Below are 14,732 nucleotides of genomic sequence, written 5' to 3'. Positions count from 1 at the left end.
AAATAAAGAGAATTTTTCAGGTGAATATTTAACTATTTTGTTAAACTAAACTTATAAGAAGAATCTAATTGAGAAACTGATACCTGGGAACTTAATCGAGATAAAATCAGGGATCTAATTGAGATTACCCCAGTAGCATGGGGACTTGTTTCATTTTGGAGGTTTGCTTCTTTTTTTTTTTTTTCTATTAGCAGTATTTGTTTTGTTCCCATTAGGCCACATATATGGACTGTACGGACCAGTGAGGTCGGTCAAAACTCAAAAAGGCCAATGAAGCAAATCCGGCCCAACTAATCCTAAAGGTGACGCCGGCCCAGTAAAACATACTTGTGGCACACTGATCAACAACTCTACTGATCCTCCCTAAACAAAAAGTTTCTCTCTGTCTAGGGTTCCTGATTTACCGGACGTAGCCATGGCTATGCAAGCAGGAGTCAGCGTCTCTAGGATCCTCATCCTCGCCGGAGCAGGTATTAACTATTATTAATCGCTGATCAGTCATGTATACTTGCACAGATGTATTTGTCTGACCTTTGCTTGCTGTGTTGTTTACAAGGATATACCGGTACGATTATGCTCAAAAACGGTAAATTATCAGAATTATTGGGTGAACTTCAGGTAATTTGTTATTGCATTATTATTATTATTAGTAATTTAAAGAATACCTAGTTTCTCTCTGTTTTGATATGATAGTTTGCAGCTTAGTTAAATTTACCCTTGTATGTGTTAGCTGAAAATTAGTGGAGATTTATATATTTTTTCTTATTTGAAATAAAATAAAAGTTGATTTCTATGTAAATTCTGGTAACTAAATGTGTAATTGTGTTTGATAGTCCTTGACGAAGGGAAAATCTGGGGAACAATCTGATGGTGATTCTGACTACTCTGATGCCATAGCCCAACAGGTAATAAGGATTTCCAGTTTAATTTAAATAGTGAATTATATAATATTACACCTCATGTAGTTGTAACTAATTTTCTGTTTTGAAATTCCCTACAGGTGCGTCGGTTAGCAATGGAAGTTCGACAACTGGCCTCTGCACGGCAAATAACAGTTCTCAATGGGAATTCTGGCCAAATGGGTATCCTCTACTGTATTTTATATTTAATGGAAATTTGAACAATCTTTTCTTTTTCCCTTTTCCTTTCAGTACATAACCAGCATCAGGTTATTTTTTTACTGGCTTGCAAAATGTTGTGTTTTAGGCTTTTGGTACTAGTGATGAACTATTATTTTGATTATTTCATATGGTAGTTTACTTTCTCATCAGATTTTAATTCCTCCTGCCTGGTACAGGTAACCTCACTGGTCTTATAGCTCCGGCTGCCACCTTGGGGGCGTTGGGTTATGGTTACATGTGGTGGAAGGTATCTACTTAAATACCATTGCATTATCTTGTGTTTTCTTGTATCAAAACATCTTTTCATATGCTCAAAACTCTTATTTTTATTATTTATCGTATTTAGTTTTATGTAGGCCTACGGTGAAGTTAGGTGCTTTCAGGATGCTAATGTTTTTTCCTTGTTGACAACTAGGGTCTAAAATTCTCAGATTTTATGTATGTAACAAAGCGTAGCATGGCAAGTGCTGTTTCAAACTTGACAAAACATTTGGAGCAAGTATCCGAGGCTCTGTCTGTAAGTGCTGCTTCATTGATGATTTTGTTTTTGAGGGGTGGGGGCTAGGATGTGGATAATGTGAAAAAGTAGATCACATTGTGCTTCCATTAAGTTATAAATGTGCCAATCCATGTTGAAGAATATAAGTAATATGCAACCAGCCAATTGTTGTAGGTGATGAACTTTATTTGCTGTCGATTTTTCCACTGACTAGTTTCCCACCGTGTTTGTGTGGGCAATCTGCTATTCTCTATTTCTAAGTTTTTTTCCTCTCTTTTTTCTTCTCGATTGGTTGCATGAATTGTTGTTGATAATGATCGTGTAAAAGCTGATAGATATTTCTTGTATTGTGCTATCAGATTAGGCTGCATTTTTAGCAGAATTTTGCATTCCATTGAATTTTTTTGTGTGGATGCAATGGATTCATTTAATTAATAAGCTTGTTTCTTGTTGGAGGAAGGCTTTCCTGGTTTTTTGTTTTGTTTTATTTAATGCTAATGTAGAATCATGATAAGTTAGTTTTTAGTAGATAAAATTTTATGAATATTTTTTTGGAAAGGATATTTACACCTCCTAGTAATTAGAAAAGCTTCAATTAGAATTCATACTTCCTAGCAATTGAGAAAGCATGGTTGTCAACCCTCCTAATCATCAGCCAAGTCACCATGCCTTGCTCCACCTAATTGATAGATTTGTATTTTGTACATGTAAGTAGAACACTTGTCAATACTAGATGTTGGTGCTTCCATTTTATTATATTATTATGATATGATTATGATTATGATTATGGATCTCATATTTGGTACCCGCCCCTTTTTTCTTCTTTACAGAGTCTGACATGTGAGACTATAGGGTGAACTCTTCTGAAACTAATTCAAAACATAGCAATCCTTGATTTTATTATGTTGGCATGTCAAGTTATGAGTTGATTATTCTTTTGGCTGGCTGGCTGACATTGTCATGATTTCCATTTATGCTGTTGTGTTTATGTATATATTCTTTTGCTAGACTGCCAAGACGCATTTAACACAGAGAATACAACTTTTGGATGATAAAATGGAGAGTCAAAAGGAGATCTCAAAGGCAATTCAAAATGACGTAAGAAAATATGTCTCTCTTTGCCCCAGCACCTTAATTTGTGAATGAAGGACCAGGTTTATTTGTTTTGATAGACCTCATCATCAAATGTGTGATGCTTAGTTTTGGGGAACTGTATGAAACTGCATATAGAAGCATTTAAATGCAATAATTGAAACCCTGATTCTGGCTATCTTTCTTGTTAATTGATATACCTGTTGAAGGATTTGATTTCACTGAAATTGTTTTTCAAGCAGTAAACTTTATTTTATGCACATCTTATGTGCTGAAAGCCTAGTTGCATGTGAACGTTTTTTTGTTAATAAATAACCTAGTGTGATATATCAGCTCATTTAGCTGTTATTTAGAACTTATTATATCTTCCTTAATTGAAAATACAGCCTCACTTTCGACTGATTTCTATGATGTTATAGGTAATATAAGGTAATTGCAGAGCAGTCCCTTGCAATCCAAATATTATCTGTGATATGATCCTAATGTGTCTTTTTTACACAGGTCAATGCTGCCTCTGAAAATCTTACACAAATTGGTTCTGAGCTATGGCAGTTGCAGTGTTTAGTATCTGGTTTGGTAGGGTTTGCCTAATGATAATTCCTCATTTTTTTGGCTTTGCTAGCTCTGACTTTCTTTGTCAATATATATCTCATGTTCTCAAACTCATGTATCTGCACACAACCCTATTCATCCGATTGAAGCACCAAAAACACTGACAACGTGCTTTATGAAACCACGTTATTTGTTCCATTTCCATTTGAAATAGGAAAAGAAGAAAAAAAGTTCAATAATAATGAAGGGTTGAAATGGCTCAATTTTTTATTGTAATTGGGTATGTTTGTCTTTGTTTCTCTGTCCCTTCTCTGAATTCATTACAATCTGTTCTTTTTGCAGGATGGAAAGATAGGTTCATTGGAGGAGAAACAGGTGAACCAACACTTAAACATAAACATTTTTTCAATTTAAATTGAAAATCATATCTAATTCTATATATCCATGTGTTGCTGGCATTTCTATAACATGCTGAGGTTCGCTGAACATCTTTCCCCATGAAAAGTTTGCATTATCTGGTTTATTTATCTATTTTTCTTTGGAGTCGCAAGAATATTAATTGTTAAGTACATGCATCATAGATTGGACACGTTTTGTGTCGAAGATGTTTGAATGAATGTTTCTTATGTTGAAGTGCACCGTAAATCATAAACACTGAATATTTTTGTGTGATATTCTTCATGTTTGCTCAAGGAATTGAAAAATGTATTTTGAGCATCTGTGATGCCTTTAATAATTGGAATGATGTTTACATGCCATTGAAACTCTTGGTGGATGAACAAACCTTTTCTTGTTCCAAAATCTTGTTAAGAGTTGAAAAGTAATAATCCATGAGTTGTGGGTGCTCTGATAGTCAGATGAGTCTTTGAATTTTCTTTTGCTATGGTTTTTCATTGTGTGTGTTTGTTACTTAATTTTGAGGCCAGCTAAAAGCTGGGAGCATTCTCTTAACCTCTTTATTCGTTTATTAAATAGATTGATTGTAGTTGCTTATGATAAAATGGTTGCTTCGTAAGCAGGCATAGTGAGATAACTCACCAGTGTTTTATGCCTTGAAATTGCATAAATGGGCAGTTCTTGTTGTCTGAGCTCCTGTTTGTATTATTAATGTACTCTGATTCAATTGTATGGTGACAGGATATTGCAAATATGGGTGTGATGTACCTGTGCAACTTTGTTGGTGGCAAAAAAGCAAAAATGCCTAAAGCTCTAGAGGTTGGAAATAGTATTTAATGCATTTGGTTATTTTTTAATTCTATGCATCTGATTTTTACATTAGAAGTGGTTAATGGGCATTGTAAACAAATCATATCGCCTGATTGAATTAGCACATTGTAAAATTTCTCTCACCACCATCCAGAAGTGGAGGTTTTGGACAAGGGAAGGCAGTATTACTTTTCATTTTCCTGTCTTGTCAAACCTTCAACTACCTAAGTCTAGTTTTATATGACAACTTCAGCTTTCTGTATCTTGCAGGATCAGTTCAAACCTTCAGGAAGAACTCGTGCTTCACTCATGTACTCTGAAGTCCCAAGTTTGACGGTATGTTTCTTATTTAATGAATTGAATTTAAATTTCCGTGTCTTTGTTCTCCCTTATTTGCACACAAGTGTACCAATACCCTGATATAGATTAGCTGAAGTTAGTTATGCAGCTTAGCTGCAGATTTACAGTTTGATCCTTCAGCCCCTACATGCTAACTGGCCTGGGCACTGTCATTTTAATACTTAATCATGTCCCTCTAAGCCACACTTGAATCCCAGAAAAGAGAGCAAACAAATGTAAAATGTATGTTGCATGCTTTGAACCAGCCCATTTCTGCTTTCTGGTCTGTTGGCACTGCTTATTTAAGGTAACAGGAAATCTTTATGCTTGAAACATTGAGGATTTGGGCTGAGAATTTTAGGTGAAAATAAAAATGCATTTTGTTCACTGAGTATAGTCTAGACTAGAACTCGATGCCTACGCATTTTGTTCACTGAGTATAGTCTGGACTAGAACTTGATGCCTCTCTCAATCCTGACAGGGTCTAAAGGAGCTTGCAGACGATATATCTCAAACCTTCGGTGAGCCAGCCACTGATGCTATTCTGCAAGATGGAACCGATAATCTGGAAGACCAGCTAAGAATCCCACGTATTGATCAACCGAGAGCTCTGCTCAGGTTCTTTTCCCAACTTTTTCAAGTTTTAAATGCTAATAATCTGCTAGAGTAGCTTGTGCATGTGCATAGACAGTATATTGGGATGGATTTCTTTGTTGCAGGCAGAACAATAAGTTATTTACTGTTATTTTTCATAGTAATCTGAAAGGAAAAACAAGAATGATCATATTTTGTGCTCTCTAACAACTAGTGAGAAACTTTTTGGGTGGGTCTGTTTCCACACCTCCAAAATCTAAATTTACGAAAACACCATTAATAAGGTGTTTGTAAGGGGAATAATTAATTGAATTTTATATAAATTTGCCAATTCCCATGATATCTATACAGTTTGAATTGCACCCAAATGGGTGCAGTTGTTGAAGAATTGGATGTTACAAATTGAATCGCACCTAGACTTTTGTTACGTTCTTCCCTCCCTCTGCTTTCTTCTTACCTGTTGTGATGGGGACGCAGCTCCTCATTTTTTTCTCCGCTCTTTAAGGGATTTTAGTCTAACAACTACTATGAGATTAGGCATTTTTTTAGAAATATTTTTAAATTTCGAATATCTGTTTCCCTGAATCTCCCATCTGGTGACCAATATTGCTGGAGTTATAGTGTTTGACTGCACTGCTTTGCCCCTTTGGTGGGTTTTTGCATATGAAGGACTAAAGAAATGAACTTAATGGTGAGGCTTTAGCTTGGTGATTAAAAATAAAGGTGTTATTGCTGGCGGCTTCAGAACTCTGGTGTTAGAAAATTTACTTTTGAATCTTTTTTTCCCATATTTTTTTAACCCTACACCTTTGAATTAATTGATGATGATCTCAGTCTCTTTTCGAATTGTTCTGGTGTTACTGGTGGGTAATTAATCTGCCTTTTTGCATAAAGGGGGGATTAATTTGGCTATTTGTAGAAAGGGATGAAGGAGGAGTGACCCCAGGAGAGGATAGGGAGTGTTTGGATGCTTAGCTGGAAAGAATGTAAAGAAATAAATGTGGGTCTCATTATTATTTTTTCTTGGATTAGATTTTGGTGGCGTGGAGATAGAATTACCCAAACTTTATTGGTGGAAAAACTTTCCTTGTACCAAATCCGTGTTTTGGTTCTGAAGTCGTCGACCCATATACCTCATATCATAACTTAGTAGCATATACCCTGTTTCCTTATTATGTTAACGGACTATGGTGGTTGGTGATTAAGCTTGGGGTTATGTCTCACTCACTGAGCTGGTGCTTTCTGGTAGGAAAGGTGGTGATAAAGCTTCTGGGTTGTGCTTCATCTTGTTGCTCATAATTTTGTGTTTCTCTGAAATATAATGTTGAAATGCCATGCCCCTTCTTTCTTCTTGACGTGCAATTCTGTTGCTTACAGTTTTGTTCTGCACGGTTTGCCATTTGCAGGTTTAATTCTGCCAGGTGTTGATTGCAATATCCTTGACACGACACCTAGCTGCATCTTTGCAACATGCTCGTTGATTATTTATGTACAAATTAGGACATTTTCCACTACACCGAGCAACTTGATCACTCAAATGATGGTTGATTTCTCATGGTAGATTCCCTCTGTAGGTTTCTATTCGACAATATACTTTGCTCTGCTTTGGAAATTTAATAAACAAAAGCAGTCTGTTTAAAGTACAATGTGTGTTATGGAAACAACCCGAAGGCATGTAAAGTATGGAATTTTTGTAGTGACTTGTAAAATAGGCTTGTTATGAGAATGGTTTACGCCCTTGCGTGCCTGTTTGGGACATGAGAATTTTATGTTTCCTCAGAAAGTAAAAATGCGAAAGTATTTGTTGTTGTTCTCAAGCGTATTTGACATTCCAGGGATGTGTGATTATCTCCGTTAGTTCTTGTCCGTTTCCACTACTTTAAGCTGCTAAAAATAAGTCCAACAACCTTGTTTTATTTGTTTCAGCCGAGCCCTTTAATTCCTAACATTAAAAATTGATCAGATTTAGATTCCTTGGGCTTCAAATTTGAATTTGTAATTGTATTCTTGGTTTTGCTCAACCGTGAATAGCTTTTTTAGGTGCCATGGACTCTACTTTTCTTTAATGAATTTTTTTCTTGGTTTTTATTAGTTTATGTGTCCTTGTTCACTAGAATTGATTATGAAGAATTTATTATTTTCACATGAGCATCGGAGGAGATGGCATCTATCATTGATTTATTTTCAAGTGCAATTTATGGTACATATTAATAGATTAGTTCAGATGTATTGCCACCATGCAAGGATGAGACAGAAGGATGCTGGAATCTTCAGTTATGGGAAACGAAAAGGCATGCTCATCGCTTCATTCCAAAGAGATCGCTTCATTATATTGGATGGTGGCAATGTACATGTCTCTCCTCCCTGCTCTAAGCACGGCAATGAATCGTCATATGAAGTGCCCATGTGAGGTATGAAGCTGAATCCGTCGTGGAAAGCCTCCCCAGTAATGTTGTTGCCTATATGTCAAAGGTTTATCGAATCATTTTCTTCGCAAGTTCTGCTCCACAAGCTCTATAAATATTGAAGATTTAAGGAGGAGGCTAAGCGCGGTTGGGGAAGATGACTTGGTGAGAAGCCTAACGGGAAGTTTCTTCCTTTGGAAAATGACCTCATGTTTAGGGGTGTTTAAACTATTCATTAAAGAAGGGTCCATCTGGGGAATGGATAGCTGGTTTGGTTTCCCTCTAGGAAAGTGGGTGGAGAAGGTTGTCATTGGCAGGGGCTCTGAAGTTGGTTTTGATTCTTGAGGTGCATTGGCAGGGCCTCTGAACTCCATAAACGTAAATATAGAATTAAAAAAGTATAAGATTACTAAGAAGGATGACATATTATATTTTATTTCCTCTTTTATGAAACTCTGTGTGAATGTGTAGCACCAAATTGTCTCGCTATTCATTAACAGCATAACAATGTGCTATTAATGAATCATTTTCCTTGAAATTATCACAAGGATCGTTCTCAAGTTTAACAGCACTTTTTAACCCTTAATTTAGCTGCTGGAAATGATCAGAAATGCATTGAATTTAAGCTAAATGTCCTGGTTTAAATACCCTAGATTAAATTTCTGGTCCACAGTTTGGATTTAGGGATGATCAGCTGATAATTTTAATAAACATATGCAGTGTTGAAATTCTTGGAGGGATGATGGATTTAATTTTAATATATTAAGCCTAGCTCGGACAAAAGGTGAATTGGGCTTTACTCACTGTAAAGCTTCCAAATTGCCTTTTAGATTTTTGTTTTCTTAACGCGTTCTCTTCACTTGTTTTCTCCTTCTTTTGGCCTGTTCATTCATGGGATTCTTCCTCAGAGTTGCAATGTTTTCCGTTGAAATTAGAATTTTTCAAATATTTTTAAATTATTTTAATATACTAATATCAAAAATAAATTTTAAAAAATAACAATTACAATATTCTGGCACCTTTATATTTTATAAGTGCTCGTGTTTATTTTATGAGTCCATGGCTAAATTTGGAAAATTGGTTTCTTAATTGACGGCGGTGTTTTTCATGGAATCTAACTTCATTTAATACTAATATATTTTATGGATAGTTTAGGTTTTATCGGGTTCGGGTATAATTAAATAATAAAAATAAAGTCGGGTTTTCAGGGGTAAAAGAAACTGGTCTCCCCGACCTCAAATTCAACCCACACTCAGCTCGAAATTTATTTGTGTTCATAAAGTGGAAGAAAATTAAATATTAAATTATAAAATGCACGCATATACTATAATTTAATACATAATAAAAATGAAAAGAAAAAAAATGAAAGAACAGAATTAAATAAACGACAGCAAAATTAAGCAGTCTCTCGCTCTGGCTTGCTTTTCTTATTCATTTTTGCCTGTACCGAGCTCCCTCTCATTCTCTCTCTCAGTCTAACAACACGTTCACTTCAAGCAAACTCGAAAACAGACGCATACATTTCTATATCCGCTATATTTATCAGCAACATGATCAGGCTTTGATTATGTCTGCAGAGGAGTTGATGGAAGGCGTAAAGTTTCTAGCAAGGCTTTCCCTTAAAGCAGCCAAGTGAACCAGAAAATCGAGTGAGCCTGGTCACAAATGTTCCTGGTTTCGATTTCATCACGTGAAACCTTGAGATCCGCCTGCTTGAAGTGATGGGGCTCCCGGATTGAACAAAGAATGCTCCGTTCATCATGAGATCGTTGTCAGATCTCCAATTCCAATTCTTCCACTCGCTCTCTACTGCGTAATCCCTCTTGGTCACCTGCATAAAAGTACGTTACGTTAAACAATTGATTAGCATGAAGAAAATTCAATTGATCTCCAAGCATTTGGAAGAAAAAAAAAAAAACTACCTGAAGGGCACTATAATATCTGCTTATTTACATACCTCCTTAGCAAAAGTGTTACCAGGAGCAATAAATCGATTGCCCTGACTGACGATGGTAGGGTTGTGGCTTCCACCAATGGCGTACATCATCCAGTGGGTGTAGTCATTGTTGACCACGTGGAAGAAACCCCATCTGCACCTAGGCATCCTCTGAACCAATCCCTTACCAAAGTGATTGAATGAAACTGTAATTTGCATTATAGAATCACCCGAGTAGCTATCACTTGCACCGAACAACATCACCTGCATGAGAAATCATTGGTTATTATCAACCAGAGATATATTGAAATGAGGAAAACTTTAGTATTGGTTTAGATATGGCTAATATAACTAAATTGCATGTTATTTCAGGTAATGATCAGCTAATTGATACATTTGGCTAGTGATACTCTGCAGAATAAGTAAGGAACAAACTAATTAAGAGTTGATTTAGTAAATAGCTAAAGTCATTTAATAAGGTGATTGTCTTCCTTATTTTCCAGATTACATCCTAATTAAGAGTCAAATACTACAAGATAAGGAATTTAAGTCCCATGTTACCTCATTGTGGCGAGTGAAATGGCTGTTGGAAATGGTGATGGCATTTGATCCCATGATGACATCGATAAGCCCGTCTTGGCAGTTGGACATGGAAACGTGATCGATCCAAATGTTAGAGGATCCAAAGATAGAAATCCCATCTCCATCGCTTTTAGTTCTGAATCCATAGTGGTCTACAGAATCCCTGATGAGTCCACCACTTCCGCTAACGATGTCATGAATGCGAAGGCCATGAATGATCACATTTTGTGCAAATTGGAGAGTAATGCCAGCACCATAAGCAATATGAACTTTGAATCCCCTGGAATCAATGGTTTTGTTACTAGCTACCATCAGCTCCTGGTTGAGTCTGATTACCATACTGCCTGAAAAGATTATCCAAAGGGGTTCTTTTTGAATCACAGCATGGCGAAGGGTTCCAGGTTTGGGGTTAAGCATGTCATTGTCTGAGGCATCTGTCACAACGTAAATCTTTCCATACTTTCCCCCGACAGTTTTGTGGCCAAAGCCAAGGACGCAATCAGCTAACTTTTGTCGATGACTGGCCCAATTCGGGTCACACCGCCAGCATCGATCAATTGGGTTAGTGGCTATGCATCTTCCGCCTCTTTTCCTTACCAGGCTCCTTCTAGTGCTGTTGGTCTCCGTCAGGACCCTGAAAAAAGAAAGAAGACGTGGGAACCCTTTTTGCATGGCGTGTCTATGAGCTTGGACTTAATTTGTCGTATTAGTTAAAGAAATTTTGATACTTAATTCAATCAGACTCACTTGTTAACCTGGAAGTTAAACTGGCTGGTGACGTTCAAGGGATCCGGGTAGAAAGCCTCCTGGGCGGCTTTACGGGCTTCATCGGCTTTCTTCTTCCAGTATTCATCGAATTCACCAATGTGGCCTTGCAGAGTTGGAACGAATACCGCAAGTGACACAAAAAGGGAGAAGAAAAGGAAATGGCCATTGAGAGTTCGCATTCTTCTTGTATATGTAGGAGATCCCCCCTTTCTGCTCTCCTTAATTAATTTATTGTTTGCAAGACGTAGTTTCCCACGTGAAGCCTGGGTCCTAAGAGCAGCCAGCTACAACCTGTTTCGGCGAGCTGAGACAGGACCAAGTATATTTCTTTCCCGATCGGATCAGAGTTAAATAGTCTTTTATGAATGGGATTTCTTGTCGTCCTCGCTCAACTAAATTTAGGATCTGAAACAATAGAGGTCATTAAGGTTGAGTTTGGAGACAAATAAGGCTGGCATTTTGGAGAACCACTTCTGTAGAAACGATAATAGTATATTAATATCTAAATTAACACTGTCTCTTAACTCTCCTATTTCCATGGTATGTATTTTCCATAGCCAAATTTCTAGAGGTTTTGCATCCAGATGAATTTCTTGGCTTTTTTAGTATCTTGATTAATATTGTATGATATATGATTCAAAAGCGTTGAGCAGTTATAAGCAGCGGCAGAAGGTCGGAAACTAAACTTGGAGAAAGTCTGTAGTTGAGTCAATATCTGTGTCTACAATCCTCTGATCTTAATTAGGGACTAAATTACTTGTTATATAGAAGTTCTAAGCCATACTTTAGAGACTCATTGAATATATAAATCTATACACAAGAACTTATTATTATTTTTTTATTGGTTACTATATATCTCACATTAAAATTTAATATATAAAATAAATATTTTATTTTTTTAATATAAGATAGAAAGCTCATTATATACTTTACATTTATATATAAAAAAAATCTCAGGATAAAAATCTTTTAAAATATTCTCCATTATTTACAATTTCGAAAATTAATAAACAAATTAACTTTTCTGAAGCAACTGGTTAGGTGTTGGCACCTTTCTCCACGAGTTCCTGGAATAGTGATCATGACGAAGTCTAAACAAGGGGCTTTCTAAAGACCCCCGGTGGCGTTTCATGCGATTATGGAACCCTGCAGTATTTTTAGTCAGGTCAGGGGCCGATATTCTATCATAAAGAATGGTTGGTGGAAAAAATTGCATTTTATTAGCCAAGCGGCTTTGCTGCACACTTGGTTTAAAAACTTTCACCATTGATTCTGATTGCCCGTATTTTTGTTTCAGATTCATTGACTGAGTTTTAATTTATTTTTTATTAAAATTTAAAATTTTTTAATTTAATTTAATTTTTAGTATTTTCAAATTATATTTTATTAGCTAATTTACTAGTTATTGCCAGTGTTCACCGCTATTCAATTAGATTCATTTAGTTTTGTTGACGACTGGGTTTTAACCGGTATTTAATTAGATTCATCTAATTTTGTTGATGACTAAATTTTAATCCATTTTTTATTAAAATTTAATTTTAAATTTAATTTTTAAATTATTTTGATGTAATAATATAAAAATAAATTTTAAAAAATAAAAAAATATTATTTTAATATTTGTCTAAATAAAAATATATTTTAAAAAGTAATTGATACCCCACCCTTTAAATATTCTCAATTTCTATGTCTAGCATTGGAAGGAGAAGACTCTTGGAAAAGATTTCAAGTACGTATTCGTCCATGCATTGATTTAAAATGTTTAATCAAGTTACTTCATTTGCTAATTAGAACATTGTCGATCCTAAAAAAAACTCTTCATTTCTTCTTTCTCGTTGAATAGTATTGGCAATCAGAGTAAGAGTTTTTCTTCTTATCGTGAGAGCTTCCGATTTAATGTTTGTTTAAGATTATACAAAATTATATTATAAAAAATAGTTTTCAAAATAGTTTTTTACTTGAAATATATCAAAAAACAAATATCAATGCATTATAATCATGAAAAAATATATATTAAAAAACATTAATGCAACCCTAAACACCCGCTCGTTACACTACTTTAATGATTTGGTCAACATCCACCGTCGATCATAGCATGAAAATCAAATTTAAAGTCAAATAATTACTAACTAATTCAAATATAGAGATGCTATTTTTTTAAGAGTAAAATTGATGAAATGACATTATAAATAGTATAAATGACTTTTTTATATAATATATAATTTAATGGAGAAAAAAACCATTTGAAAAAGTTAATTGGGTTGAAGTGAGAGAAATAAATGCCTTATTTTTTTTTCTATGACTATATTTAATTAATTAATTTTATTATTAGCTCTACTTTGTTGGTCTTGTGTTTTTTTTTTCTAAATATGTATAAATGGTATTTTTGGGAGAAAAAATACATTTTAGTATTTTATTTATCATAACGATTGTAACATGCAAAACAGGCATTGAAGAGCCAATATATATATATATGGGTTTCTATGTAGAACACCTACTGGAGTTGCTCTTACAATTGAACATTCAAAGTTTTAATTACGTGATTATGTGGCAATTGACTATAGTTGAGTACACTTTTGCAGAATTTTGAATTCTTATATTTGAAAGCATTTTTTAATAATAGACAAATTAAATTAAAATGAGGAAAAATAAATCAAAACCTTAAATCTATGTAATAATATAGGTCTTAATGGATTGGCCCAACACCAAACCCAGCCCACTGACAAACTTTGTTGATTAATTATCTATGTATAGCACAATATTTAAATTCCGACCTTAGCTCAGTTGGCAGAGCGGAGGACTGTAGTGGTGACTGTAATCCTTAGGTCGCTGGTTCGAATCCGGCAGGTCGGACAGTCATTTTAAAACCCTGATTGCAGGAATAAGGTGTAGTTTGGAAGGTTTAAACTTTAAACAGCATTTAAAAATTATTAATAATAATTTTTATTTAAAATATTTTTTATGTTTCTTAAATTGATTAGGAATAAAAAAATATTTAAGCTTTTTTTGAATATATGTATATATATAACTTAATAAAGACTTGCAGCATCATTTATACTTTTTTTGCTTTTTCTAAGAGATGTTTATAGTGTCTTTCAATATTCAATAATAAAATTATAATCATATATTGTTTTCATATATATATATACACTATGTATACTAAATTTAGAGTAACAAATGAAGTAAAACCAAAGTACTCAAAGTAAAAAATAAAGTAAAAAAACACTTGTTTTTATAGTGAAATTTATGTTAAATATATAAGCATAAAACTATGGATATAATAAGAAAATTAGACGAATAAACTGTGTAGAAATATTTTTTATGTATATGATTTCTCTTTTAGTCGTTGAAAGTAAAAAAATCATGCTGCTAGATACAAGCAACGTTATTTGTTTCTTTTTCCATGGTTATATTTATGGAAATATATATTAACGAAAAACATTTTCTTATCTTTTTATTTAATCGCTAAAAATCAATAGTTCTTGTTTTGTTTTGTTATTTTCATGTCTATAAAACACATATTTACTTGATTTAGAAAACCTCATAATATATTATCATAAAAACAAATAAAAGCCAAATCTCTAATTCTAATTGAAAACGACTTGTTGCATCTAGTTTCTTGTATTGTTTATATATATATA

At 34.4% G+C, this 14,732-nt stretch overlaps 2 protein-coding genes and 1 non-coding gene across 4 annotated transcripts; 2 read left to right on the top strand and 1 right to left on the bottom strand.

Annotated features, from left to right (window-relative positions):
* The first annotated feature begins 325 nt into the window (after positions 1–325).
* Positions 326–7,217, top strand: LOC105126692 (uncharacterized). 2 transcript variants are annotated; one of them, XR_842469.1, is made up of 14 exons: positions 326–470; positions 557–618; positions 834–905; positions 1,001–1,082; positions 1,298–1,368; positions 1,537–1,638; positions 2,629–2,718; positions 3,214–3,288; positions 3,607–3,639; positions 4,402–4,479; positions 4,741–4,806; positions 5,291–5,427; positions 6,810–7,008; positions 7,045–7,217. XR_842469.1 is itself a non-coding variant. In XM_011027636.1 (13 exons), exons 1-13 carry the CDS (start codon positions 416–418, stop codon positions 6,829–6,831), a joined length of 945 nt encoding a protein of 314 aa, XP_011025938.1. In that variant the 5' UTR covers positions 326–415; the 3' UTR covers positions 6,832–7,216. The 2 variants fall into 2 exon arrangements, 1 of the variants encoding a protein (XP_011025938.1); XM_011027636.1 differs by having other exon boundaries at positions 6,810–7,216.
* Positions 7,218–9,293: 2,076 nt separating this feature from the next.
* On the bottom strand, positions 9,294–11,273 carry LOC105126703 (probable pectate lyase P59). The gene is made up of 4 exons (XM_011027652.1): positions 11,074–11,273; positions 10,306–10,960; positions 9,766–10,008; positions 9,294–9,639 (listed from the first exon to the last, which is right to left on the bottom strand). Exons 1-4 carry the CDS (start codon positions 11,271–11,273, stop codon positions 9,412–9,414), a joined length of 1,326 nt encoding a protein of 441 aa, XP_011025954.1. The 3' UTR covers positions 9,294–9,411.
* A 2,587-nt stretch (positions 11,274–13,860) lies between these two features.
* On the top strand, positions 13,861–13,944 carry TRNAY-GUA (transfer RNA tyrosine (anticodon GUA)). Its single transcript is given in 2 exon segments — positions 13,861–13,897; positions 13,909–13,944. It is a non-coding gene; the product is annotated as a tRNA-Tyr (tRNA).
* The last annotated feature ends 788 nt before the right edge of the window (positions 13,945–14,732 follow it).

This window comes from Populus euphratica, unplaced genomic scaffold (assembly GCF_000495115.2).
Source record: "Populus euphratica unplaced genomic scaffold, PopEup_1.0 scaffold1.1, whole genome shotgun sequence".
Classification (NCBI taxonomy): Eukaryota; Viridiplantae; Streptophyta; class Magnoliopsida; order Malpighiales; family Salicaceae; genus Populus; species Populus euphratica.
The sequence above is the reverse complement of the archived record's forward strand: the minus strand, read 5'-3'. Positions and strand labels throughout refer to the sequence as shown.

Excerpts from the sequence above, each read along its gene's own strand:
- LOC105126692 (XM_011027636.1), top strand. The coding sequence starts at position 416 with ATGGCTATGCAAGCAGGAGTCAGCGTCTCTAGGATCCTCATCCTCGCC. Across the intron at positions 1,083-1,297 it reads TGGGAATTCTGGCCAAATGG|GTAACCTCACTGGTCTTATA; the intron begins GTATCCTCTACT and ends TGCCTGGTACAG. Across the intron at positions 2,719-3,213 it reads CAAAGGCAATTCAAAATGAC|GTCAATGCTGCCTCTGAAAA; the intron begins GTAAGAAAATAT and ends TTTTTTACACAG.
- LOC105126703 (XM_011027652.1), bottom strand. The coding sequence starts at position 11,273 with ATGCGAACTCTCAATGGCCATTTCCTTTTCTTCTCCCTTTTTGTGTCA. Across the intron at positions 10,961-11,073 it reads TTTAACTTCCAGGTTAACAA|GGTCCTGACGGAGACCAACA; the intron begins GTGAGTCTGATT and ends TTCTTTTTTCAG. Across the intron at positions 10,009-10,305 it reads ATTTCACTCGCCACAATGAG|GTGATGTTGTTCGGTGCAAG; the intron begins GTAACATGGGAC and ends TTTCTCATGCAG.